General features: G+C 40.0%; 1 protein-coding gene across 6 annotated transcripts in view; it reads right to left on the bottom strand.

The window, feature by feature from the left end:
* Nucleotides 1-26,202, bottom strand: part of ANKRD44 (ankyrin repeat domain 44) — a 146,874-nt gene that overhangs the window by 61,534 nt on the left and 59,138 nt on the right. For all 6 annotated transcript variants that reach the window (XM_064451956.1, XM_064451954.1, XM_064451958.1 and 3 more), the window contains exons 2-4: nucleotides 18,935-19,018; nucleotides 10,119-10,197; nucleotides 3,292-3,362 (exon numbers count right to left, since the gene is read on the bottom strand). In XM_064451956.1, the coding sequence (XP_064308026.1) occupies nucleotides 3,292-3,362; nucleotides 10,119-10,197; nucleotides 18,935-19,018 (234 nt within the window). The remainder of the gene's footprint in view (nucleotides 1-3,291; nucleotides 3,363-10,118; nucleotides 10,198-18,934; nucleotides 19,019-26,202) is intronic.

The raw sequence follows: 26,202 nt of genomic DNA, 5'->3' as shown, positions 1-26,202 counted from the left end.
CCTGTTCAGCTGATTAACCCTCAGTATCACAGAAGTTTGTACCTGACCTCAGTCGTCATAACTGTGCTCTTACTGAAGAAATGAATGTACTTACTTGAGCTTACTGTTACTGAAATTATTTACAAAATGAGATGCACATCATTTTGGACAGTAAAATCATAGCAAATTGCTGCAAATTTTATTTATAAACAGGAAAAAGAAGAAAATAAAACAGAATATGTGAAAACAGAATTTTAGCTTTGCAAAAACATGAGAATCACAGGCAAGGGTTGATGCTGGTGTCCCCAAGTTAGCATTAGCATTCTTTCCCTCCCCGAGGACTAAGCATAGGCCAAGGGTCTTCACTGCAACATCCATTCTGTCAGCCTGAGACCAAACAACATCTTTTAAGGTTAATTTTCTTGGTTAAAAGTGAATATTTCCCAGTGAGAAAATGTACTGTTCTCTCCTGAGAGACTGTCTCACTGAAGAATTCACAATCAGTTCTTTTTTGCTTCTACTCATGCATCTGCCATTAAGCAAGTCAGATGAAAACACAAGTCTCTCTCAAAATTACATTTTGTTTCTTCTTCCTTTTTTCCCCACAAACAAACAAAATACAAAGGAACCACTGGGACACAGTAGCATTCAAGTAGCCTTGTCTGCTAATTACAACCCACAGCTGGTAAGTGGGAGAGCCCCAGTCCTACATAGCACCTTATTCTTTTTCCATAAACTGGCAAGTTTTCTGGCAAGCCCAGCCAAAATTTTATTACTGAATAGCAAACACATACAGTACATTTAAATAGCACTTTTGTATCTAGAACAGCCCAGAAGAGTGCCTGCAGTCTGTATCAACAGTACATCCATTACTAGGAGTTTTAGTTCTTTGTCCTCAACGGATCTCAGCAATTTAGTTTTCTACAGCTATCTCAGAAACTGTCCTCTAACAGATTTGTTCAGTTAGTGACATTGCATCTCTTACAGCACCAGTAATGATATATCACTACTGATGTCTCAATAGGATTTTGTTTTTAAATTACATGCCTACTATTTTTAAAGTCATTTAAGTGTAATTCACTGGAGACCTACCCAGCTGGGATATGAAGTCAGCAGGAAAACTCATGCACTTTTACTCTCAATGAAGGAAAGAAAAATTTAAGAAGAATATTTGGAAGTAAATAGTAAGGACTGAAAAGTCTAAGCTAAAAATATTTTGACTTCTTAAAAAAGAGTTTACACATTTTTCTTCATATCTGCAAATCTGCTGCTCTATCAGATTTCAGATAAAATGTTAAAATCCTTACAGAGAGGTTTTAATTTTATTGCTTTTGAGAGCATAAGCTATGCCTTCTTATTAACATAATTTTTTCTACATGTGTATGCAGTCCACAGATATGGTGTAAGCCTCTGTATTCAGTGTCTCTAGCTATTCCAAGCAATTAGTGTGAAATCTCTTTACTTTTTCAAACCATATAGGGCTGAAAGCCGATAAGTCCTTTAACGGTCCTGCACAGACACACCTGAGGGTTGTTGATTTGTAAATAAACATGTAAAACCCTAAAGCCCACTTGAAAAATCATTAAGGCTTAAGTAAAAATGTATTAGTGCTTTTAATGAATCTATAAAAGGGTGCAAGGAGACAGCTTCTGAATCCTATGAAAGCTTCATAGCAAAAGATTGATAGTAAAACTTAAAACTTGTCGGTGATCATTCTAAAAGCAACTATGCTCACACGATCTTAAAAAATCACACCAACTCCTACTGGACAACTTCTGGACCATGAATGAATCTCCTACTATCAGTGTGAACTATGAGTTCACCTACTGCTATCTACTACGACTTCCACTATCTGTTTAGTCCTATAATATTGAAGCTGCACATTTGTTAGCTTGTGTAATAAAGTAAAAGCAGCACTGAAAGAGCCTACAAATGCTGAATCTTGCTTCAAAATCATTAGCAAAAGTAGCAATTATCATATAAATAACAAAGAAAAAAGACCAGAAAGCTATGTGTGTTTATAAAATACAGAACAGATCATGAAAAGGCAAAGGCTGGTACCTTTCCCTGCTGCCTCTCTATTGCACCTGGGTACTCACTTTGAGGTACCAGAACTGCGGGCATAATGGAAGACGGTTTCTCATTGTGCAATTGGCCTTCAGCTGGCAAAGAGTTAAAGATGAGACACAAAGCCCCAGAAAGACATAAATTTTCTGTTAGGACTGTCACTGACAATAAAAATCATGTACTCTGACACATCCAAAAAAAGAAACCAAGCACACAGCAATTTCTGCATCAGAAAGATTGGGGCTGTTTTTTAAGGTTTAACTCTGACCTTTGTTTTCCAACATGGCTTTTTGTATTTTGCCTCATTACAGCATTCGTACTCTATCAGATATTCCTTTCAGAGGGTTTCAGTGGATGCCAGCAGCTGGGAAGCTCAGCCAGCAGCCAAACAATGCCTGAGTTCAGAAGCGATCCCAGGATTCCTGCCTCCAGGCTTGGCAAGCGCACGGAGGTGATTTGAGTCCATCAATCTCTGGAAGACAACCACCCTCTGTCTCTTTTACAACCCCTCCCCTCATACCCAGCAGCCATTTCGGTCTGCAGTTGGGCTCACTGTTAACTAAGTATTAGGAGGATAAAAGTATACAGGGAGGTCCAAAATGGAAAGCCAAGAATAATGGTGCAGTTGAAAACACTGTCGTGCCTGAGCTGCATTCCTGTTATTACTGCTTCTTTTTGAGATAGCAACAGAAGTACGACATGATGCCAGAAGATTTCTAGCTGTCAGGTAGAAGAAATATGGGCTATCCCTCCTTTATGAATGAATAAAACGCATTAACAGAAAACCTAATGGATGGCTTGAAATGCAATTAACCAAAACAAACTATGTGGTAATACATGTTGGATCACATACACATCCACCCCCTTCTGGCACATGCACAGCATGCATACATCCATACGGATTTACTCCTCTTTATTTCACCACTTGAAGATGATGTGGCCACTGTAGAACACTGTGGGCTCTATCCTCAGTCCTGGTCACCCACTCCAACAGATGGTTGCTCAATATGACTGGCTATGGTAATATAAAGCATTCCACAAGGTGAAAGTCAAACACGTTAGTGCTCAAAAGCAGCTATAACTAACTTGTAAAAGCTGGCCTCCAGCTGCAATGCTAAAGGCCCTGCACACAGAAAATGCTTTCCCTGTTTGCATCACCGTGCTACCTACTACGGCCCTCAATGTTTTGTTTTTTCCTTCCACAAGCAGTTTACGTGTAAAGCAGGGTAATCATATCTTACTCACTTCACTTCTTGAAGCAACTGCTCGATGGAGAGGAGTCAGCCACATATTGTCCTTGGCATTAACACGAGCGCCTGCAAGTAAACAGCAGAGGTTACATCCATGCCTTCGTTGGGACACTGAAAGCCTTGCCCAACTGTTCCCTAGTAACAAGTGCTGAGCTGTATGTGGTACTCTCAGCACTCCCCACGACTCTCCTGGCACCCTGCTCACCTTGGAAATGCATTTCCAGATCCTGAATAGACAGGAACTCAAGCGTGATTCAGAAAGAAAGGAACTGGATAGGCCAGACGATTACAAGGATCAGCTTTATTTACAGGACACAAAAGAAGCAAGATTTGTTGTAGGGGAGTACATATATATGTATGTATGTACACGTATGTCTATGTAAATGCATTTTTTAGATCAACTGATACAGTTGGGGGGGGAAAAAAAGGCAACCCTTTGCTCAGAGCACTGCTGCTGTCTGCAGACATAATGAAGGGAATGAGCCTGAACAACCATCTCTTGTTTCTAGCTCCATTAGGCAGATCTCTAAAATATACAACCGCTTCCCTGCTTCACAAATTTTGCTGGGATCAAGAAAACAGGACCAGGAAATGCTGAAGTTGAGGAGGAAACTGGACACTTACTTCCTCAGCTTCTGTGGATGTTACTCAGCAATCAGAAGAAGAGGGATGAGGGAGACTATCTGCCTTCTGTGTGGTTCAGCATTAATGTGGTGCTCCAACAAAGAGAGCTGCACAAAAGGATGGGTTTGGGGTGGCTTGCCAGAATAAAGCATAAAGGAAGAATATTTAGCAACTACAGGGGTGCTGGCTGACTGCAGATATTTGTGTGATAAAACAGACTTGCTTGAAAGAAATATTAAAGCTATTCGCTGATGTGACACCCCAGAAAGGAAATCTAGAGAAAAGGACTAAAGAAACTAATTTTTAAAAAGGCTTAACCTGAAAATGTTGTACCTCTAGGTCTGCAGGTATCAGTACTAGTCTGTGAAGACTAGCACATGCAGAAAAATTTTAGAGAAGCACAAATGTCAAGCATTATAGCCTGATGAGCCTCTGAACTTCATGAACAAAGTGGTTCTTAAGTTTCATTTTGCACCACCACTTAAGTGCATACAAAAGCCTGTAATTAATAAATCACACTCTCTGAATCAGAAGTACTTTCTGAGAGCCTTTTCTCAGGAATATTAAGGTACTTGCCTCTGAATCACAGTGGTTACTGGGAATTGTGCTAGATAACCAGAGAAGAAACAAGTTCTGTCATATTTCCACAAGTTGGGATATAATTTTTTGGCTGTAAGAAAAAGAAAACCACTTTCATAACTATTACAACAATTAGAGGCAATCCTCCGAACTCACCTCAGAACCTGATACCTGGTGGTACAACCTGCCCTCTGGAAAAACACCCTTTCGAAAAGACAGCAGTTTCAAAGAGTTTTCTAATGAATCTGTCTAAGCAAGGAAGCTGTTAGCTTCTTTTGTCTTCATGAGAAGGCCATTATGGTTGTTAGTATCATGTTAGTATCATGCCCTTTGCCTACACTGCCTGAGGCTTTAGAGACACCTAAGGCAACATCCTCCTCCACCATCAGGAGGCTGACAGAAAGGACTGGAGGCGCCTTATGTTTTACTGACTTGGGCTGGTAGGGGTCTTGGGGATGCAAATTGCCTAGATGAATTCCTAATGATTGCCACTAAATACCTCTTTTCAGATTGAGAAATTTATTTTGTATTTGTCTTGGGTTTTTGCCTCATGTCCTTAACTAAGGTTTCTTTTGGTTTATTTCTACCCATTCACTAACTCCTACAAGCAGATGGTTGCAAATCAGAAAGGCTTATGTGTGGAGTAGTGTGACAAACATACCACTCCTCAGTATTCAACGACTCCAGTGGCATTGGTGAATATGAAAATCATTAGGAAAACCTAGGGAAGCGTCTCCGTCAGTAGCTATTCATGCCTTTCCACCGATCCACTTACCCTTTGAGAAACTGAAATAGTTGCCAAGAAAACAGCTAAAGAAAATAATAAAAGCAAAACAATACCAGTATAAATTAAATAATACACAGCATGCTGCCAGCCTTTTCTTCTTCAGCTGTTTTCCACATCCATTTAGTTCTTTGTGCTTTGGGGGTCTTTATGTCACAAAGTGAAATCGCTCTTACGTATCTAATTCAATGCATCAGCTGAATATGTTTGTGATTTCTGTTTGTAAAGAGCTGCACAGTTCAGCTGTTGCCTGTTACAGGAGTCACTGCTGTCCATTTACTGAGGTGCACATTTTCTGAAAAGACTTTCAAAATATTTCCCTCTGTACTGACCATTTCCTTGACCAAAATTCAGCTTTTAGGTACACAGCAGTTCCTTGCAGGCAATGGTTAATGACAATGAAAAAACTTCACCAGCACTGATGCACTCCTTCAGGGAAAGAAAATATCTGTCATTTTAAAGGAGGTGAAGCGGAGGCACCTGGGGAGCAATGCAGATGTTTTCAAAGGGGTCCTCTACACTTCATGAACTTGAGCATCTTCCTGAGACAGCCTGGGGGCAGCTCTTTGAAAGCACTGAGTAACACCTAAATCCACCTCTAAAGACTAAGTGCTCTGCAACATGCTAAGGCACCTAAAATGAGCTGTGTCCAAAAATCAGAAGCTTAGATTTTCAAGACCATCCCACAACATTTTCTCAAAGTTACCCAGAAATTCAGTGTCCCTCCCTTCACTCTGGATGAAGTACCTTAACCATGTTTCAATGCACTTCCTACAATACTCCATTAATTAATCTGTGAATTTATAGGACAAAGAGGGTTGATGACACACTCAAACTGGTGTATATGCTGTCCTTCACAGTGCAATCCTCCTTGAAAAGGTAAGCTGCTTTAAAGATTTCCCTTAACATCCTTTCAAGTAGCCAAAGCACCCACCCACCCCATAAAATATCCACTTTAAAAAAAAACCTCTCCAGAGAAAAGCCTTTTCTCAGGCCCATTCTCTGCACTCTGCCCTTGGAGGGGCTCCTACTCATGGGCCTGAAAGAAAGGCTTGACTGTTGGATTTGCTCTGTGAGGCTGAATTAGACAACATAACATATAACGTTACACATAAAATCAACAGAGGAAATGTTCTATAATCCACTCTTCTTTATTATGGCTGTTTTGTAATCTTTGCCATCTTTCATTCTCAAATTTTTCTGCCAAAAGAGGAAATAAATCTGAAATTGCCTCTGTTCTTTTGAGATCCGAAATAAACAACCCAATGCTGACTTTTAGGAATAAAGTTAACATCTCTTTATCCTAAAAGAAAGTACAATTTTCCATCCAGCACATCTGCCAAATCCACAGGTCTCTAAGTGGAGGAAGGAAACTCTACTTTTTAACCTTTTAATGACATTTTAACATGCACCTTTCCAACTCCCGCTATGAGACACAGAAATAGACACACAAAAATTTAAGGAATGCTCCTCCACCTCACACCTCCACCCCCCCAAGGACACAGAATACAAAGCAAAGATCAGCATGAACAAAATGTAACAACAGAGCATCACCACTGATAGAAGGAACTGGGACGCACGACATGAGAGCAACACAACACCATACTAGATGTGAAACACAGGAACTAAACACTTACATGGCAGAAACAGGAGGTTAGGCAGGATCTCCTCAGAGGCAAGTCCGAGTCACATGCTAGGGAGGGAAATGGCCTGGGGATCCCACCAGGTGGGAGCACACACATCCTGGGTCACTCATGGAGGACAGAGGAGATGGTCCTGGGGCATCCTCCAAGCTTTCACCCAAAGGGGATACTCCTAACCCCCAACAACAGGAGTCACAAAGCCATGGGAAAGGCAGAGACAAGACTGCCTCTCCAACCCACCTCTTCTTTAGCCTGCCATGAAAGAGGAAGCCCTGAATGTGTGTTTTGGTTACACAGCACCTTCCCCTGCTGCCTACACAACAGGGGCAGCTCAGAACCTGCTGCGCATGTGAGAGTCTCACTTCCAAATCTATGCGGCAGAGCTTACCAGGAACCCTTCCAAAGCATGCTGGGGTTTGTCCTTTTCCTCAGCTATTGTGCAATTTATGAAGGACAGATGTCAATATTGCATGTACACCACCAGTGCAGAAACTTCTTGCCAAGAAGTTCAGAGCCTTCTGAAATAGTAAGGCACGGTAATATTGCCAAGATCACAAGCTCCTTAATGGGGAACAAGGGGTAAGGGACTGAGCTCAAACATTATTCCCTCAGGCACCAGCTCAAAGCCCAGGACAGGGACAGGCACCAGCACAAATGAGAATGGAGCTTGTACTGGCCCAGACAGTTCTTCTTGCACATCCATGACTGTGTCATCATACAGAGCTTCATTTATGTGAGATGGTTACCCTGGTCCTTCTCCTTCTTGACAGAAAGGAGGTGAAGGAGAAGTGCTCAAAGCTCCCTGCATTCATTTAGCCTGGAAAAACAAAACCACACAGCACACTTCCCCGGTTTGTACCATATGATTATGGATCAGACCTTTGAGCTGGTATAAATCTACCTAGGTCTGACATTTAACGGGCTGGGGTGATTCACACCAGTTGAGGGATCTGGCACTCTCTCTCCTGTATCAATTCCAAACATACTCCATTTCAAAGGCTACCTAGAAAGCCTTTTCTTGTCTGTCTCCAACCACCTGGGCAGAAGTTTTGTTCATTAGACACTACATTTATTTGTGCTGCCACCAGTTCATGGGCCACAAACCTCAGAATGTGCATATTTCATTTCATTTCTCTCCTGAGCCCTGTACAAAATGCAATGGGTTGCTACTCCTCCTAGCTTCTACTCATGCTGAGAATATTCTTGTGTGATGCCAACAGCAAGCATTTTTGTGCTCTCTCTCTGTGAAAACACCCTCTCTTTTTAAGTCAGACAACAAAGTTTTTCTGCTTATGCAACTAAATTTTATGATCAGATTAATCTTTTATGATACACTTCTACTAAAACAGTTTACTGAATGAAGAGGTGAAGCAAAGATAAGATACTGCTGATGTCTTTGGAGCCTAGTTCATGGACGGATCACAATAACAAAGAGGTATTTATAATAACTCATAAATCTGCTCCTCCAAACCTCATAAACCTCCAAACCCACTCTTGGATAAAAGCAGTGATGCTTATCATAAGTAACGATACTTCAGAGATTAAAGGACAATGAATTGGTAGAATATGCAACGCAAGATTAATTTTGACTTATGCTGGGAAAGACCCACACAGTTCCTGCAGACTGAACCCCAGCACAGTCCCACTGACACAAAGTCCAATTTTTAAAAGCTCACATTATAAGCTTTTCACACTCGCTTCAATATATAAAAATCCCACGAGATATATATCACCCGCACTTCATGCTGTTGACCAGACAAACTCTATAGCCCATGGATGACATAGTTCTAGCACCTGACTGCCACAAAGTGTCCCAGAAGAACACTAGAAAGTCTCCCTCTTTCATTAGGAACGCGATAGAAAACAAGAATGTTCACCAAGACATTTTTTGATGCTACTGGGATTCAGGGGAGAAATCAGCAGAACATTTTCACCTTTCTCTTTATGTGGATACTGCCTGTGCTGTTACTTGTAAAACTTGAAAAAAGGCATTGCTCCTGCAGTCTTCTCACACCACAGTGGAACAACAGTATGTGACAAACAACACACACCGCACGACGACATGCACAGATGAATTTTATTAATTCTTACCTCCTAGTGAAGAAAATAATTTTTGCATTTAGCATATTGAAAACCCACCCAAGTGTAACCCATCAATAAAGGAATGTTCATTTAAATCATTCTGCTGGCATCAGGGTTAGAGCAGAAAGATCTGATGTATGATGTATGTCCTACTAGTTACCCTCATTAAGCAAGCAATTAAGCAGGGCGCTGGATCAGGTAACCTCTAGAAAAACCTTCCAGTCTGAATTATTTGACGACTCGAGGTTGGAAATTAGAAGGTGCTTCGCAATCACAGGACTGATAGTTCTGAAATAACTTTCTAAAAAATATATGCAACTCGTTTGAAGAAGCAGCCTAATAATTTGTGAAACCAGTCATATAGCAAGGTTGCTTGCAAGGGGTTAGATGTTTGTACCATAAGGTTCCTTTCAATCCCACATTCTTAAGACCCCATAAGCTTTACCCTTACGGTTCTCCATTTAAGAAAAACATTGCCTTTGAAATCTGCAAGCACATCCAGGAGGTTGCCATGAATTATATGTACTTCTTGAGAGAAAGAGATGTCTGCTTTATGCTTTGTTCTGACATATTTTGATCATGTGTTTTGTCACTACAACAGTTTGGAAATATTTTTTTATTTTTTTGTTTAGATACACCCTACTACACAGTTTCTGTTCTCCAAATCAACTTCCTGACTCTTAGAATCATGTTTCTAATGTAAATACCACTTAAGATTCGTTCAGATTCATTCATAATTTTTTTGCTACTATTCCATAACAATTTTTGCTTAACAGCAATTCTTGGCTTGTACTCCAGGACATGAGCCTACATTTCAAATATGTATTTCAGCAAGTTTCTGAATCCACAAATATTGTCAGTTTAATGCTTTAGAAGTTTTTAAAAACTAGTTGCTTTGTTTATTAACTCTGCTCAGTCACAGCACATGTTTTAGAACTGTATCACCAAATTTAAATATATTTTCTAAGCTTGCAAGAAATGCAACCAGCTCTATCAAACTCAGAAATAGGCACTGCCCAAAGCTCACTCATATATGCTTTACTGGATATTCCTTGTAGTTTTGAAATTAGCTGATTTACCAGTTAATAACAGTGAGGGACACTACCTTACCTGACAAAATGAGAAGCTCAATGATGTCTGCATCCCCCAGGAATGATGCAACGTGAAGAGGAGTTCGTTTCTCAGCATCCTACAAAACCATGGATTGTCCAGTTATAAAACATGGTCAATAACTGCAAGTGTTAGTGTTAAAAAGCAATGGATTTGTATATAGTGTGTATTTCTGTTTATAATTAGAAATGCAATCCCAACCAGTGAAAGAACAAAATTCAAAGTCTGAACAACGCACTTCCTCCAATAATCCTCAACTTTTTTACCACCTGGTTCCACCAGACCTTACAGGGACACTGTCTTTACTCCGATATCCTGTTTACAGGTAGATTGAATCAAATCAAATCTAAAATGAGGAAAGACATGTTCCTTGGGTCTCTTTAGGAAACATTTTCCACTCTAAGTATTGCAATGACATAATCCAAATGCTTCTGGATATCAAACTTTGTAATGCAGTGTGCATCAACAATATGACAACAGCCTCTTCAGAAGGATATCTCTGAAGAATAGTTTGGAACCACACACAAGGATAAGATGCAATCCTCTTAGTCTACAAAGGCTCTTGTACACCATTTATCCTGGTTGCCTACAGCAGCCCGAAACGAGCTTGTGCACACCCTGACTGACCTTTAAAGGCAAATAAAGAAAATATTACCAGTCAGGTCTGTCTCTTTTAAGCTTAGAAGAATTGCTAATAATCATATATATAACTTTTGAAATACATCTACTTTTATGTAATTTCTGTAATTTTCAGCCTTAGGGAGTCACATTTTCAAGATTTTCTTTTCTAACTTCAAGGGGTGTAAATACAGTGTTTACAAAAAAACCCCTTCTTTTATTCCTTTATTCAGATGATTGCAGAACACAAGCCTTTAAAAGAAACCACTAAACATTGTAATATAGGCAACAAAAAAATCACAAAAACTGCTAATACTGCTAATCATGCTATTCAACGACTTTCCAGTCCTAAATGTATTTCATTTCGGTTTCTTAACCACTAATACAAAAAAAAGTTGTAAGAGACTTATCAATCAAACTTAGCAAGTTACAACCTACCAGCATGAAATACTGTAAGACGGCAACAGATTCAACACTTCCTGCAAAAGATACCAACACAGAAACCCTACTGGTGTTTCAGGGAGAGAGTGTAAATACATCTCCAAGCCTGTCAAGAAAAATACCGCTTTTTATGTGCCCAAGAGGTCATCAACCACAGGCTGTTTTGGACTATCTTCAAAGTGACCAGAGCCACCGATCACCAGAATAAATTACGTTTAATTTTTAGATTCGTATGTTTTTTCAAATATGCATGATTTATGTAGCCCTCAAATTCTACTGCAGTGGGTTTTGACCTTACATAGGAGGCACGCACACAAAACACTCAGAAGACAGATGACATGATACCCTGGTCATCACAGGTCAGAGGGAAAAACAAACTTCACCTCCTCACATGGTAGGCAAATTAAAACAATATTAAGCAGCATTTGTTCAGCAGTGTCTGCTTGGGAACTGAAATCACAAGCTGGGGTCTCTCATGTGCTCAGTTCCTAGATGTAATCCACCATGGACTAGCTTTTACAGGCTACACAAGAGTGCATACGAGGCCTTTCATAAGTATTGCTTCATATTACCTATCCTAAGGCTATCCATAGGAAAAATATGCTAAGACTGATCAAACATTTGTACAAAACCAGAATAGTTGGGTTTTTTGCTTCGGTTTTTTTTCCTCCCGTTCATTTTAATGCATGAATCTCTCTTTAACATAGTATAGTATTTGTAATAGCTATCGTGCCTGTCAGTGATAAATTTTGCAGCAGCTTCTTGCAACACAGCCAAGTTTGGCAACAGAACAGCGTCGTTTGAAGCTGAATGCTAACAATACAAGACCAACCCATTTTCTGTATCAAGGAACCAAGGCTATCCAGTGCTTTATTGATTATAAGCAATGTTTTATACTAAACTGTAAATCTGATGGAAATTTGATAATTGAGGGAGAAAAGGACATGAAATAGAAAAGTAAAATTTTTATCCTTCTGTAACAGAAATTAAGTATCCTCAGTTTTCACTTTTTAATATCAATGCAAAATCCTATCCAATTAAGTGAGAATCAAGTCTTCAGAGAAAGATGGGTTTGATCATGCAGCTGAATTTAAGCTTAATTTCTCCCAGAGGAAAAATACCTAAAATTTCTCCATTCATCACAACCAGGCACAAATCAGAGTTCCCCCTCATGTGAATTAGCAGATGACAAAACCTGACATGTGGTATAGAAAATTAAAAACACGCAAGAGCGCCCTACAGGCGACGTTTGGCGTTGCAGTTGAGCAACTTAATGGAGGAACATCTTTGAGTTCCTGTTTATGCTCGGCACAAGGCTGACACAGAAACAGAGGAACTGAGACATCTGCCTGTCTGTCCAACCACACTTCTTGCATCCTCCTCAAAGCCGTGTACCACTTCAGCAAGACTTAAATAGCTCACTGGCTTTGCATCTCGCCTGTGCACTAATGTCTGTTCAGCTACAGATGTCCTTGCGGCATGATGGTAGTAAAAGGAGAACAAATAAGTAAATCAATGATGATCTAAAGACTGAAGGCTACAAACAGAGCGACAGGATTAAAAAGAAAATTTGTAATTTCAGAGAAAGGTCTGGCAGTACCTCAAACCTGAACATACATTATCAAGGCAAGGAAAGGAGGTGGGGAAAAGAAATAACAACAGGATTAAGAATTAGAATTAGAATTAAGACAAATAATCAGACCTCCTCCAAGCGCAGTTCTCAGAGGAACAAGAGGTCAGTAAGAGACAGTAGATAAACTAAACAATGGTTAGAAAATCATGCTGAGATGAGATAAACACTCTCTCCCCAAAACTGTATTAGCAACTTGTATTAGTTCACAGAAAAGACAATGCTCCATGTCTTTTTTAAAAAGTACAGATAAGGGAAATTAAGAATTTAACAAACAGGCAATCAAGGACAGAAGGCCTCAGCAAGAAAAACACTCAACACATGCTTAAACTGTTCAAGTGATCACAGTGACACTGATAAGGCCCTTCACAGGCTTCAAGTTAGTCCTTAAGTGCTTTATTGGATCAGAGCCTTAGACTATACAAAGACTAGCAGAACAGAATCATATCAGTATATGCAAAATATTCAGGCACATTAAGAAAAAGGCCAACAGCTTCTCCTCAGCACAGCCTATATCTCAAAGGAGATAACGGATTTGAACTTTTATATCAACTGCAGCTTTTCAGATCAGAAAATGTTTGGGACAGAGTGATTTACTATTAAGATAAAAGTGCAACTGTTACAGAAAATAGATGTCTGTATCCTCTTTACGTCACCAAACTGCCTGAGCAGCCAACAGGAACAGTTCAGCACAGGAGGAGTTAATGCACCACAGAAACTGATTTAATGAGGTCTCATTGGAAGAAGTGTTTGGATTCCCACCACCTTCAAGCTGCCAGCAATCTGCCTGGGTGGCAGAATAAACTAAACTATATTAGAGGCCATGAATGGCTACAACTTCCATTGATACAAGTCTAACCAAAACAATAACAGAAATAAGCCTCCTGCTCATTAACTCCATTTACTGTTGTTACATGTAAGCCCTTATTTCAATAGCACAAAGTAGCTGGTGCTACTTCTTGGGCTATTTACAACCGTTCAGAGCCAAAAGCTGATGCTGTACAAAGAAAATCTCTGCTGCTTCAGGATTTCCTCCCTCTCACAGATTCTTGTATTAAAGCCTGTAATTCACAAAGCAAAACAAAATGCTTAACTGCGAGCACCAGATGGGAGGTGAAAGTCAAGCTGTGTAACTTATGCCTAGTGCTCACTCTTCTGCTATTACCAAGCACAGAAATTCCTGTCTGAAAACACAGTCTTCAGTTTAGCCTCAGAAACAAAAGATTTTTCTGGACTGAGTCTTTAATGGCCAAGTGCCCATGAGATGGAAGAGGCAAATACTTTGATCTTCTAGAGACAAGAAAAATTATCTTCCCTGTCCCCACCCCCATCTAACACTTTCCTTCCATGAGGCTGACAGTAGCTTTCACACGAGAAAAAGATAACTTTTAAAATTAATTACTAAGCCTAGATTGAGACTGTAGAAACTGTTATCCTGATTAATGGAATTATTTTAATGTTGGGGGGGGGGGGGGGGCGGAGGGTGATGGCATGGGGGAACACATCACTTGTCAGTTGATGGGAAAAGCAGTTTTAGAAAATTCAGGTATTTCAGGATGACATTGCTTTGGAGAAAATAAAGCAGCTACAGATTAACCCTGCCATGAGGTTTTAATGGCCTATACATACTTAACTGTCTCAAACATTTTGAGGACACTGACGACAGACACCAGCACAGAGATATTTTATATATATATATATATATATAAAACTTAGTACCCACTAGTATACTGGCATGCTGTACAAAGCAACTTAGAATGTTTCTGACTCTCAGTAAACTCCAGCAGAATCTTCTTCACAGTTCAAACACCATCTTTATAAAATATAAAAAAATTATATTTATTTTCTAAAAGAAAAATTATTTATTGGAAATAGAAGTCATGCTGGTTACCTTGCATTGCAAACATCAATGCAATTTCATATTTAGTTTCCTTACATACTGAGAATTGTTCATAATTTCCTTCTGCAGCAAAAATAATTCTCTATCAGTTCCCACTTAAATAAACAGCATATCAAACAGCAGTACTAGAAACTAAATACCCACTGAAAACACAGCTATTACCTAGCGCCAAACTGTCGTACTGTGTAAAAGCAGAAGCCTTCAAGTTCTTGACTAAATCCTCCAGAATACTTTCCAGCACAGCAGAACTACATCTAGAAAAGGATCATTTACTTCCAGAATAGCTTTATTCTCCTGCAAGACTCCACAGTGCCAAAAAGAAAATCATCGCTCCTTGGACGACAGCAGAGACAAGCATCTGGTTCCCAAGATTACTGAAATACCACATTACGGTCTCTCTTAGTTCTAGGTCAAACATGTCACTCCAAACTGAACAACAAACTGTTTTTCACATTAGTTATCCCAAGCATGCAAAGCCTTTCAGACTCACAATCCTAAACATTTGTGCACTTGTACCTGCAAGCACTCATACCACGTCAGAAAGCATGCTTAGCAATATTACAGAAATATATATAACTTCTGTATTTGTGTGAAGACCTGAAAAAAAGCCTGAATCTTCCTAAACAAAGACAGTCCTGCAAATCTATGCCTTAACAAATCGGATAATGAAAGAAAGAAGCAATAAACAGCATAAATCCGTGTCTCTCCATAAGGACTTCCTCATTGCCTTCCTAATCCTGTAATAAACTACCCTCTAAATAGATGGTCCTGCATGTAAGACCTTGCAATCTCTGCTGGTGACACTGCCCCTTCCTCTGCAGACTTGCTCTACTGATAGGAACAGGCAGGTGATGCCCAGGGTCACAACACCTCGACATAGCTCAAGCCCACCAGGAGTTACTGCAGCCCACCTAGATCCGGTGGCTCTGCAGCTCTGCTTTAATGAAATAAGCCAAATTCAACTAAACCATTACCTTCTCCTAACCTATCTCATTTTGGCAGAAGTGAGTGGGGGAGCATTTGCACAAGCAGCTCTTGACACCGACAAGCAGTGAGAGGCATCATCTTTTCTAGCTGGCAGAGTGTTGAGCAAAGAGGCTACGAGGATCAAGCCCAGAAGGCCATATCAGCAACCATGCCCCAACAGCAGAAACAGAAGCAACGAAGTTTTGGGAAAGTAGATGTTGCCTTTAACAGTCTCACTGGTGGGATGAGGTGGTATATTAATTTCCAAAACACATGAACACATAGGAAGATATTCTGGGGACATCAATGTTTTGCATATATTTTGGTTTTTAGTGTTTGATCCAAGAGAAAACACAGGATTATGGGATAAAGAGTAAAAACAGAGAGAAAGAAATGTCTGGTTTGGCTTGCAAACATGGCACTGATCACGGGGAAGAACACTGGAAGTGTTCTTTGCCTTTCTTGTTTGAGCATTTTAAAGGGAAACTAAACCAGAAGACTGAGGTGAAAATGGAAATTTTACAGGAAGGATTTTGGTTTAGCACAATATCTTGACATCGCACGTAAAACCTGGACTCTGCAGACATAGGGTGCTGCACAGCTGCACATATTATGAATCCCAGCTAACCAGGGGTTACCACTGGATTCAGGATAATCCCTAGATTATGGGGGTCATTCCCTCACACTCTTCTCAAAGTAAAAATAAGACCCCCAAAACTCCCCACCTATACCCACATAGCATGATTGCCCTGATATTTCTAAATATACCAGTTGGCAAGTGTAGACGATGTCTACCTGAAACTAATCTGGTGGTCTGGATGCTCCAACCCAATATCCCAAATGCCCTCAGAAAACAGGCTGCTGAACACTGCCCACAAGCAGACCACACTTCCCACGCAAACAGTGCCTATTCAGTACTCAGTGGCAGGGAACCACTCACTGCCAGCCAAGTATAATGCTGTCCATGCCCTCAGGGTGCAAAAGTAGCGTCATGTTGCCCCAGAGCATGGCATGGAGAGGTCAAAGTGATGATTACAGTGGCAGAATGAACTAAAACCACACTTCTAGACCAAACAGTTACAGCTTTCACTTTGTTGTAAAATAGAGGTCACAATTATAGCAGCATCCAGAACGTAGCTATTTCCATCAATATACACTGCCTGGCTTGGAAAGATACTAATTATTTTACCAGAGAGAAAAAAAAAGTAGCCTTCTAAACTTCTCATTTGCTCTGATCTCTTTCCTCCAAGATTAAGTTTCTCTTAGGAAGTATGCATGTACATCCCTAATTTTGCATAGTTTCCTCATACACTTTTTTCTTCTGCCTTCCAAATGCCTCTCTTGCTGCAGATTCCAAAAAAACAATTTTTAAAACTTCAGAAATTCCCAAAGCTTGCTGCAAGAACAGAGTTTTATTTTGTTTCCCTGTCCTACCTATATTTGACCTATTCCAATATAAATACAGCTAACCAAAACGATCAACAAAGGACAAATCACTGCCAAACCGTGTCAGAGTTTCCTCTCATGTGAGCAACCAAGTGCTATAGAAACACTAACATGGAAGCAATTAAAAACACCCCTAAAATAGAAACCTAAGCACGCGGTGCAAATTGCCAGCTCACAGCACAAGGGGGGAAAATTATATCTTTTGATCTTTCTTTAGTGACATTCTAAGCATTTGACTTGCCTGCAATCACTCCCCAGAACACAATCTTCAGAATTCGTGTTGACCAGTATATTTCTAATTACTCCAAAGAACAGCTTTGGGTTTTGCTCCTGGCAAAATAGCTGTTCAGGCAAAGCATTCTTGGATGGACTTTCAGCATCTTAAAGAGGATTCTGGGCAAGACCATTCAAGTTCAATGACTATTAAGTACTATGGTACTCATTTATAAAATACATATTCTTCATTTAATATAGCACCTGACAGCTGAGAGCATCTCCCTAGCAACCATCACTACCACACTTGCAGCCAAAGGATATAAAAAGATTTGAGAAGCCTACAACAACTTTGTACAGGAAATGCTATTTTGAAAAAACAACATGAAATACACAGGAAATTTTAGGACTATCATGTTAATCTAGCTCAGGGGGTGGGGGTGGGGGGGGGGTTTGTTGTTTTTTTCTTTGCTATTTTAAGACCACCAGGTAAAACAAATAAGGAGGAAACTCAGGGGAGACGATACATTAAGGAAGCACTTTAGCACTTGTAGGATCTTCTTCCAAGAAAACAACCAGGTACTGATAATCACAGGGAAAGCCTAACGTCAAGGTCTTCTTTGATCAGATTCCCCATTATAAAACAGCAGCAAGACTTTCCTTCCACTTGACAGCAAATGGAGTGGAGCCCCAGTTAACCAGATCTGTAGGATCACTCCTCCAGTTCCTTTCTGCAGCTCTGAACCAGGTGTTTGGACCCCACTGCCTGCAAAAGCTGCAGTGCCAATACTACACCAGACAAACTGCTGGAGTTAGCTATGAATAAACTGATGGCTTTATGTCAGAGAAGGACATGAAGAAAAGGAAGGTTGATTCAGAAGTCCAGGAAACCCCTGGAAAACACCATTCTGCTATTCTGCTTCTGCTTTGTAATCTCACCACTTTCAGAGGCTACAGAGTGTAGTCAGGACTGGCAGGGTTCCTTTCTAACAGTACAGATTTAAGTTAAAATCAAAGAAAGGGGGGAAAAAACCCACTTTTGCAAAAAGAACAAGTTCAAATGGAGATTTTTTTTTTCCACTGCCAAAATACTTAACTCCTACTTTTTTACAGCTGCTTACCATTGTTCTGGCTAGCATAAGCCAATCTGCAGAAGAGTAATTCCTTTGTGGGCAAATCGTGGCCAAGATACTGCTTCCTTACTCTCACTGCTGAGATCTACAGTGACGCTTTATTTCAAGTACAGTCAAATGCTGAATAACAGCTCCTGATCTGCAAATACTCTTCATAAAAGGAAACTCTAGAGAGAGTAAAAATATGCAGTTTTCATTCATTTTCTCAGTACAAGAGAAAACGATGTCCCTGACTGACCTGCACATTTGGAATAATTACCATACACTTAGAAAATTTAAAGTCACCTGCTAGAGATAATGATATTTCAGACAACTAATTAGGATTCCACTGAAGCACTAAATCTCTAACTTCCATAACTGCCATTCTGTTACGTGTTAATTATTAAGGACATGATTAATACTGTCATTGCAACAGTTCATAAGCATGGTGCTTACGTATCACAGGCACATAACATGCCAAGTCACATACCAAGGCGTTGACATCCTCAGTTTTGTAGATCAACATCCGTATTTCTTCTGGATCGCCACTGAAAATCGCTTGGACCAGAGGTGGCTGGAAAAATAAAACAGAAGAAGCGGCTTTACAGGTTGGTTTGTTTTCTCTTTAGAAGGACAACATATTATTCCTGCTAACTTTTACCATTGCTGCCCACAGACATTATATGACCCCAGTAACAAATCACCAAGAGTATCTCACTAGTAAGAACTATCAGTTCGCTTGAGGATAAACTGAAATCATGACTATGTTTGTACGTATAATGAGCGTGTGTGTGCACAAACAGGGACCCCCATTAGAATGGCAACTTTTGTCATCAACATGCAATTAGCCCAGATGTTCTCCTTGGCATGTAAGGGGAAAACTAATTACATCAGATATTGCTGCATACTTGCTGTTGGCACAGATTAATGGTCATGCAATACACATTTAGAAACAGAACATTATGCAGATAATGAATTTCTAGGCAATTACGAAAAATCTTGTGTCTTTTTACTGACTAAATATGCAACGAGCACAGTTAATTTTAACCACCCAAGAAGCGAAATAATTATTGTTTCAAGTCTGTTATTATGCTATTATGAATCTGAATGCATAAATAAATAATCAGGCATATGGGAGAAACAATATGCCATGCTCATTCCTCTGGCAATGCTGGCGTCACTGCCCGTCGGTGGGAGGGAGCGCTGCATATGCTCATCTGCTCTGTTACACGTCCAGAGCTGGCAATTTCAGTCCTTCTGCCTAGGTTTGCTCTGGACCCCCAGCAGCAAATATCCAAGTTATTAACCAAGCTGGCCGAACACAATCTGCCAAATTAGAGAACAAAAACCTTGCTGCTGGAGACTCAGAAAAAGAAGGGGACAAATTACAGAGATACCTATCCCCTGAGGCACACAGCTGAAACAGGCAGCAGCCCCACTTCCACCATCACCCCTCCTGAAGGCAGTGCGTGCCCCTCCAAGCTCACTGCCCACCTCCAGGTTGGCTTATGGTCCCACCGGCAAAAAAGCGGTGCTATGCAATCACCAAAATTTAAAATAATCCTGCAAAATGGAAGCATGCATGACTTCTTAAGCACGTAAAACCACAACAGTTCTTAAGACTCTGCAGAATTTAACTATCTTGTAAACAGGTTATCTCAAAATTCATAAACAAGCTGGAAGAACAGAGAAAATACCATTGTATCCCAATCTTTTCACTGCAAAATTCATCACATTCAAATGTGGAAAATACCTTCCTAGGATGACGGTGTCTATTTTAAGACATATTAATCCCTTATGTCCTTGAGAAAGATTCACACTGAAATTTCATTCTTGCCACTTCTCCAGTGGAAAAAGGACTAAAGCAGCATCTTTTATCACAAGTGTTTGCAGACCTACAAATTGCAGTGGATGTTTGAAAATGGGGGGGGGCGGGAATTTTGCATTTCACGTGAAGCATTTAGCATGCTTCCTTCCCAGCCCATGACAGAATGGCCACAGACTATTCCCCACCGGCGGATGCAACACTAGACCTCAGAGTCTGTTCCCTTCTCCCTCATCTGCCAGACTCAAGAAAATCAGAATTTAGCGAAGAGTGAGATGGTCTCATTTCTGCATTTTTCTATAGCAAAAGAAATCATTTAAAGCAATTCTCTAATCTTATGCCCACTAGCACGCTAATAAAAATTAGTACTTCCTAGACTTACAGCAAACCTAACATTAAGGGCTATGAAGAACCAGTGAATGTTTATGAAATTAAAACCCTCATACCAAAATATTTCAATTTCCTGTACATTTATCACAATATTTAAATAATAAAATAAACAGGAAAGGAGAGAACTCCTCAATTTCAAGCTGAATGGCAACACGACCCAGTGGCAAGGAACAAATACCCCCAGTGGCTTGGATTAGCCTCTGAACCCACTTGCAGGTACGCCCAGCGCTCAGCAAAAGGGATCAGCCAGGCTCTGATGACACGTAAGCTGAGACTTCAGGCAGAGGTACCATCAACAAGAGAAAAACTCAACAAACCTCCAATCTATTGGATTTTTTTAAAAGTACAAATATTGCTACAGGTTACATTTTTCTTTTAATAGGGAGAGAGTAAAGCACTGTTTATCATTACATTAAAAAAAAAGAGGAAAGTCTACAATAAGACAGTTTGACCCTTCTTCCCTCTGCCAAAAATCTGAATCAGACACCTGGTTTCACAGGAAATGCTTGGCTTTTTTAGTTATCATCACCTACTTAACACAGAAAGCAGATTGAGAATAATACTGTGTTTTTTAAACCTGTAACGTATGCAAGATCCTCACCTCAATTTTCGTCCACCGTGCCACAGCCATATCTACATACAGTTCCTTATATCAAAACCCAGATTTTATTGTGCCTCTGAAGCAGGCTATAAGTCTCACATTGCTGATATATGTAAGTGTTGCTGGCAGGACATAGCTGCTATATAGCCATTTGCAAAGGCCTTAGTCCTGCAGCCTTTTTCCATGAGATTTACTTTTTTATAAATTAATTACAATAGGATCTATCACTGCTGATTATAACAGCAAGAGACAGAAATAACAAAGACTATCAGAACCTGTGAATTGGAAAGAACAGATAAAACCAGTACAGGTTAATAACTGTCTTGAGTCACTGCTGTGCAGCTTTCACCAACTGGCCATTTTTCTAGCTTACCATATAGTTATTTTACTTTGATTTCAAAGACATTCGTTTTGAAGTGAGAAACACATTATTATTAAGGAAATTTTATTATATATTAAGAAATGCTTCTGTGTGAGATGCACAGTCACATATAATGACCTGTTTAGGAAAAATATGCCAGAAGTATGTTGCAGCATTGTTGCTGCAATTTGAGGTCAGAGCTGAGAATGTGCATTCACATCCATCAGCACGATGGAAAAAGTACTGCTCCGTTCAGCAGCTGACAGTGATGAAACGGAGCTTGTGCAGTTACGTATGTGTTGATGATGGATGTCCAACGACCTGAACAGATCATTTCTTGATCTTCAGTGATAACCATGTTCATGCATGAATGACTTCAACTTTAAATAACTTTTTTTTTCTTTTTTTAAATTCGTGAGGGGCAGATAATGACACTTCCTAATTATCAAAGGATAGAGTATATTTTTTGAAATAATTTCTAAAACCAGTGACAACGTAATTAATGGGTTATTTCATTAACAGAAATATTTTGCTTTAAAATTCTTCAAATTCAGAAGTTGTTAAACACTCAGAATGAAGGAAAAAAAGAAACAAAGCACAGAGCAAGTTATGTATAACTATCTTTAGAATTCAGCACGGGTGCAGGTTTTGGAATGATGAACAACTGTTTACCAGCTCAACTCTCCAGAGCTTCCAAATTCTTAAAGAGAGTTTCAGCTGGGAGCGTTCACATTTTTTTCCTGTAAATATATACCAGCAGCTAACAAAAACCTTTCCGTGTTACTTTTTCTACAGAGTTACTATTATAAGTATGAAATCCATCAACAAGTTTTATTAGAGTGTTCTTTACTTTCTGTGCTGTAACGAGTGTTATAGTAAAAACAAAATTTTATCCGCAGACATCTTCCAAAGTTGGAACATATCCCTACCTTCACTGCATACAGGCCAATTGCAAGCTGGACTTCACCAGGTAAAATTAGCTCATTGAACTGAAGGCACAATGATTATTTCAGCGACAGAGAGCTTAAACCCATGTGGAAGAACGCCCTGTGGCTCAGTTGGCATCCACAGAACCGACAAGCCACACTGGCAGAAAAAAATATGGCCTTGGGAAATTCTCCTCCATAGATCCCATAGTACAGAGAAAAGCCAAGACTATTACCAAGTGGCATTCACAGGTCTCTGAATCCCAAATGAGATGAAGCATCTAAGTGGACTGTCTTAAGTATCATTTTAATAACTATGTCCGATGTGGGTGCTGAAGCTCCTAGCAAACCAGTTAGTATTTTCATTGAGTAACTGCAACATCTATTAAATATTATGTCTTGATTTTAGATATCCTGACTCACTAACAAGGACTTAAGCCGGATTTTCATTTGAAAGAGAGGGAAACTATGATCAATTCCCATGCTGATTTGATATAATACACTATCATTTGGTCTTGTGAGTGAAAAGAAGTTATATATTGATCCTTTACTTGTTCTAACTGCATTACATCAAGCTGCTGGATATGTCCATGTACTCATTTCTCTTTAACTGGCAAGACAATATAGCAAGACACAATCATTTCAAAGTGGTATTGATTTTGTCAGTGTTTTGCCAAACACCTCTTTTTTTTTTTTTTCCTGCAGGTACTCCCATTAATCAAGGTTCAATGTTGTCTGCAGTGTCACACTGTGTACATCTATTTCCTTCCACTGGTCACAGGACAAAGACTACTCCCTTTCATAATTTTAATTCAGGACTTTCTCCCTCTGAGCGTACAACACATTAATATCTAAAATGCTGTTTTAACTTTTAAGTCCGTATGAGTGAGCAGTTAATAACCATATTTCTCTTAATTCTTGGAGTGCATTTCCCTGGTGCTTAGTATTTATACAGTTCTGTGTACAGAAATTATTCAACACTAAACATTTTTTAACAGGCCTTGCAAACTATTTCACATGCATCAGTGGTTAGTGTCTTACTTTGTTTTAGGAATTAATTGCTGGGTAAATACAATGAGAAATTTACTCCTAATTTGTTATTATTTCTAAGACTGCATTTCTGTTATTGGAATGTCTGTATACCGGTTTCTGACAGCAAAGTACTTTCACAGAGCTGGTATTTGGAGAAGAATGTCATTGGATGGTTGCTAAGGAGTTTTTCAGAGCAATTACAGATTTTTACTGAACGACTCCTAAGGAATACTTGTCAAAGCTTCTGAAAGGTCAGTGGAGGAAATCAAATCTGTAAATAGGGTGTACTGATCCTCTGGAAGTGCTACGGCAAACTGACAGCATAGTTAAGTGAGCAAATGTACATACCCAGGACATTTATACTGATAAATAAATACCCTGTACCCTGCAATATTTCAAATATGGCAGGAAAAAACCTTTTCAATTAATTTAATTCTATCTTCTTATGTCCTTCCATTTTTTGCAGACTAGCCCAATTATTTATAAGGATTGCACATAATCCTCTGCAGAAAGGGCAGCATGCATGCTTACACATCGCTACTTATTTCAATTTGTTCCACTGTGTTTCCACGCTCAAGGACCAACAAACTTAAATGACACAAGGAGGTATTCAACAAAACACAAATCAACACTCCTGAAAGTAAGAAAAACTCTGGGTAGATGGCTCTTACAAACTTCAAGAGATCTTTGCGTTGTTTTTTACGCTACTGTTTAAAGGACACAAAAGAACTGTGCTCGGACACTTTCCCCAGACCAATGACTTTATAACTTGCTGCCACGCTGTGCTCTAGAAGCTTAGAGGGATGTGCTGGGCATTTAAGTTTCATTGCAAGAAGTGTTAGTCTTTCCTGTAAAGGCTCCCCATTTCTCTCCATGTCATTTATAACATCATAACATCCTCTTTCTACTTAGCTTCTCCAAATCCTCAGGCTGCATTCACCCTTCAGACCATAAAAGGGACTTTAACATCCAGGAAACATACTCCAGGAGCAGTGGAGAATCGATCAATGCTTCATTTGCTCTTACTCTTTCCTGAGATTAAGAAAAAAAAGTATCTATAAACTGTAACTAGAGCCTATGTTTAGCATCAAGAGCAACTCTACTTAAACTTTTTAAAGAAGGAGGAGCTGGAGGGCGATGTCTGCGATTGCCCAGATAACCCAGCATCTCCTGAACCTGCCCACAGCCTCAGTGCCCGAGAGCCTGTCCCTCTGATCTGCTAATTCAAATGGTGAATGGCAACTTCATCAAAATACAAACAAATGCTCTGTGACCAAATGCAAAAAATACCCCAGTGCACACCTACGTCTACCGGTATGGCCTAACCCTAAGGGATGGGTACCAAACAGCATCAACGGCATCAGGCGAGGATGTCTGCAAAGACATTCAGTGTGTAACAGACACTGCTAGCTCTGTATTCAGTGCTTTCTCCCCCTCCCCCCCCCGGTTAGTTAAATGCTCAGTAATGCATAAGTGGTTCCTGATTTTAAGTAATTGTTCACAAATACCTGAATAATTCATGTTATGCTAACATGGTCTGTAGGTAGTTCCCACTTAGGCATGCACTCAGCCTCTCCCATAGTGTCTTCTCAAATGAAAACTTTAACATTTCCAGCAATATTTGGTGCAGAAATAGTTGGAATATGGCAATTCTAAATGATCATCAGCTATTGCCATTGCTGGTGACATTAATAAAACCTGAGTTTAATCATTGGTATACATTGCTACTTGGATGACAATTAATCACAAGCTACCAAACAGCTTCAGAAATAGAACAGCTCCAGCCTTACTCTGCTGGACAGCTGGGTGGCTCACCCAGACTGTGAAGCCTCTGGGCAGCGTGGCCCAGGAGACACCCTGCATCCTGAGAGCACTCCCACCCCTCTGGCTGAATTCGGCTGGGTGCCTGGTATCCAGTACTGATCAGGTGTAGATGCTGGAAATTCAGACCTAACAAAACACCTTTCTGCATCTTGAGGGTGGAAAAATCAAATCATCAGCTTTAGGTGAACAAGTGTTTGTTTCCAAAACTACAAGTCCTCCTTCATTACAACTGCTCTATGCTATTAGGGGAAGGAAAAAAAAGTATGACCACTGGCAAAGGGTCGAAGTAGTAGCTGTAAAGATGCCTGAAACAATTGTCCAATGACAACCTGAAAAACACCTTCCATTAAAAGGCTCTTGCTTTGAGCATTGCTTACATTATATTTGGAAAAGGACAACCCGAACTGCTTAGAGCATGGCTTGACCCTGAAAAGAGAGTAGGGCCATCAAAACACATCCCACATCACCTGCTTTTAAATTATTTCCCCTCCATATCAGTTTAGACCTTTGCAGCTGGGCTTCGGACTGGAAACCCATGGGCTTCTGGCTCTCTGTTCCCAGTCAGCAGGACCCCAGCCGCTTTCACTTACGCCCCACCTCAAAACTCCATCTCTCCGGCCAGATGGAGAAGGCAACAGATCTGGTTCTATAATTAAACATAATCACAATTAATAATTTAGTAAGTGATGTGCAAACCAGAATATACTTCAGTTCACTTTCCCATAAGCACACTGCTTGTAAAGTAACAAGAATAAGCCTGCTTCACACCCCTGCCTCCCAGCCACCCCTGCACCCTCCC

The sequence above is a fragment of the Phalacrocorax carbo genome, chromosome 5, assembly GCF_963921805.1.
Source record: "Phalacrocorax carbo chromosome 5, bPhaCar2.1, whole genome shotgun sequence".
Classification (NCBI taxonomy): domain Eukaryota; kingdom Metazoa; phylum Chordata; class Aves; order Suliformes; family Phalacrocoracidae; genus Phalacrocorax; species Phalacrocorax carbo.
This window is presented reverse-complemented; position numbering and strand designations above follow the sequence as displayed.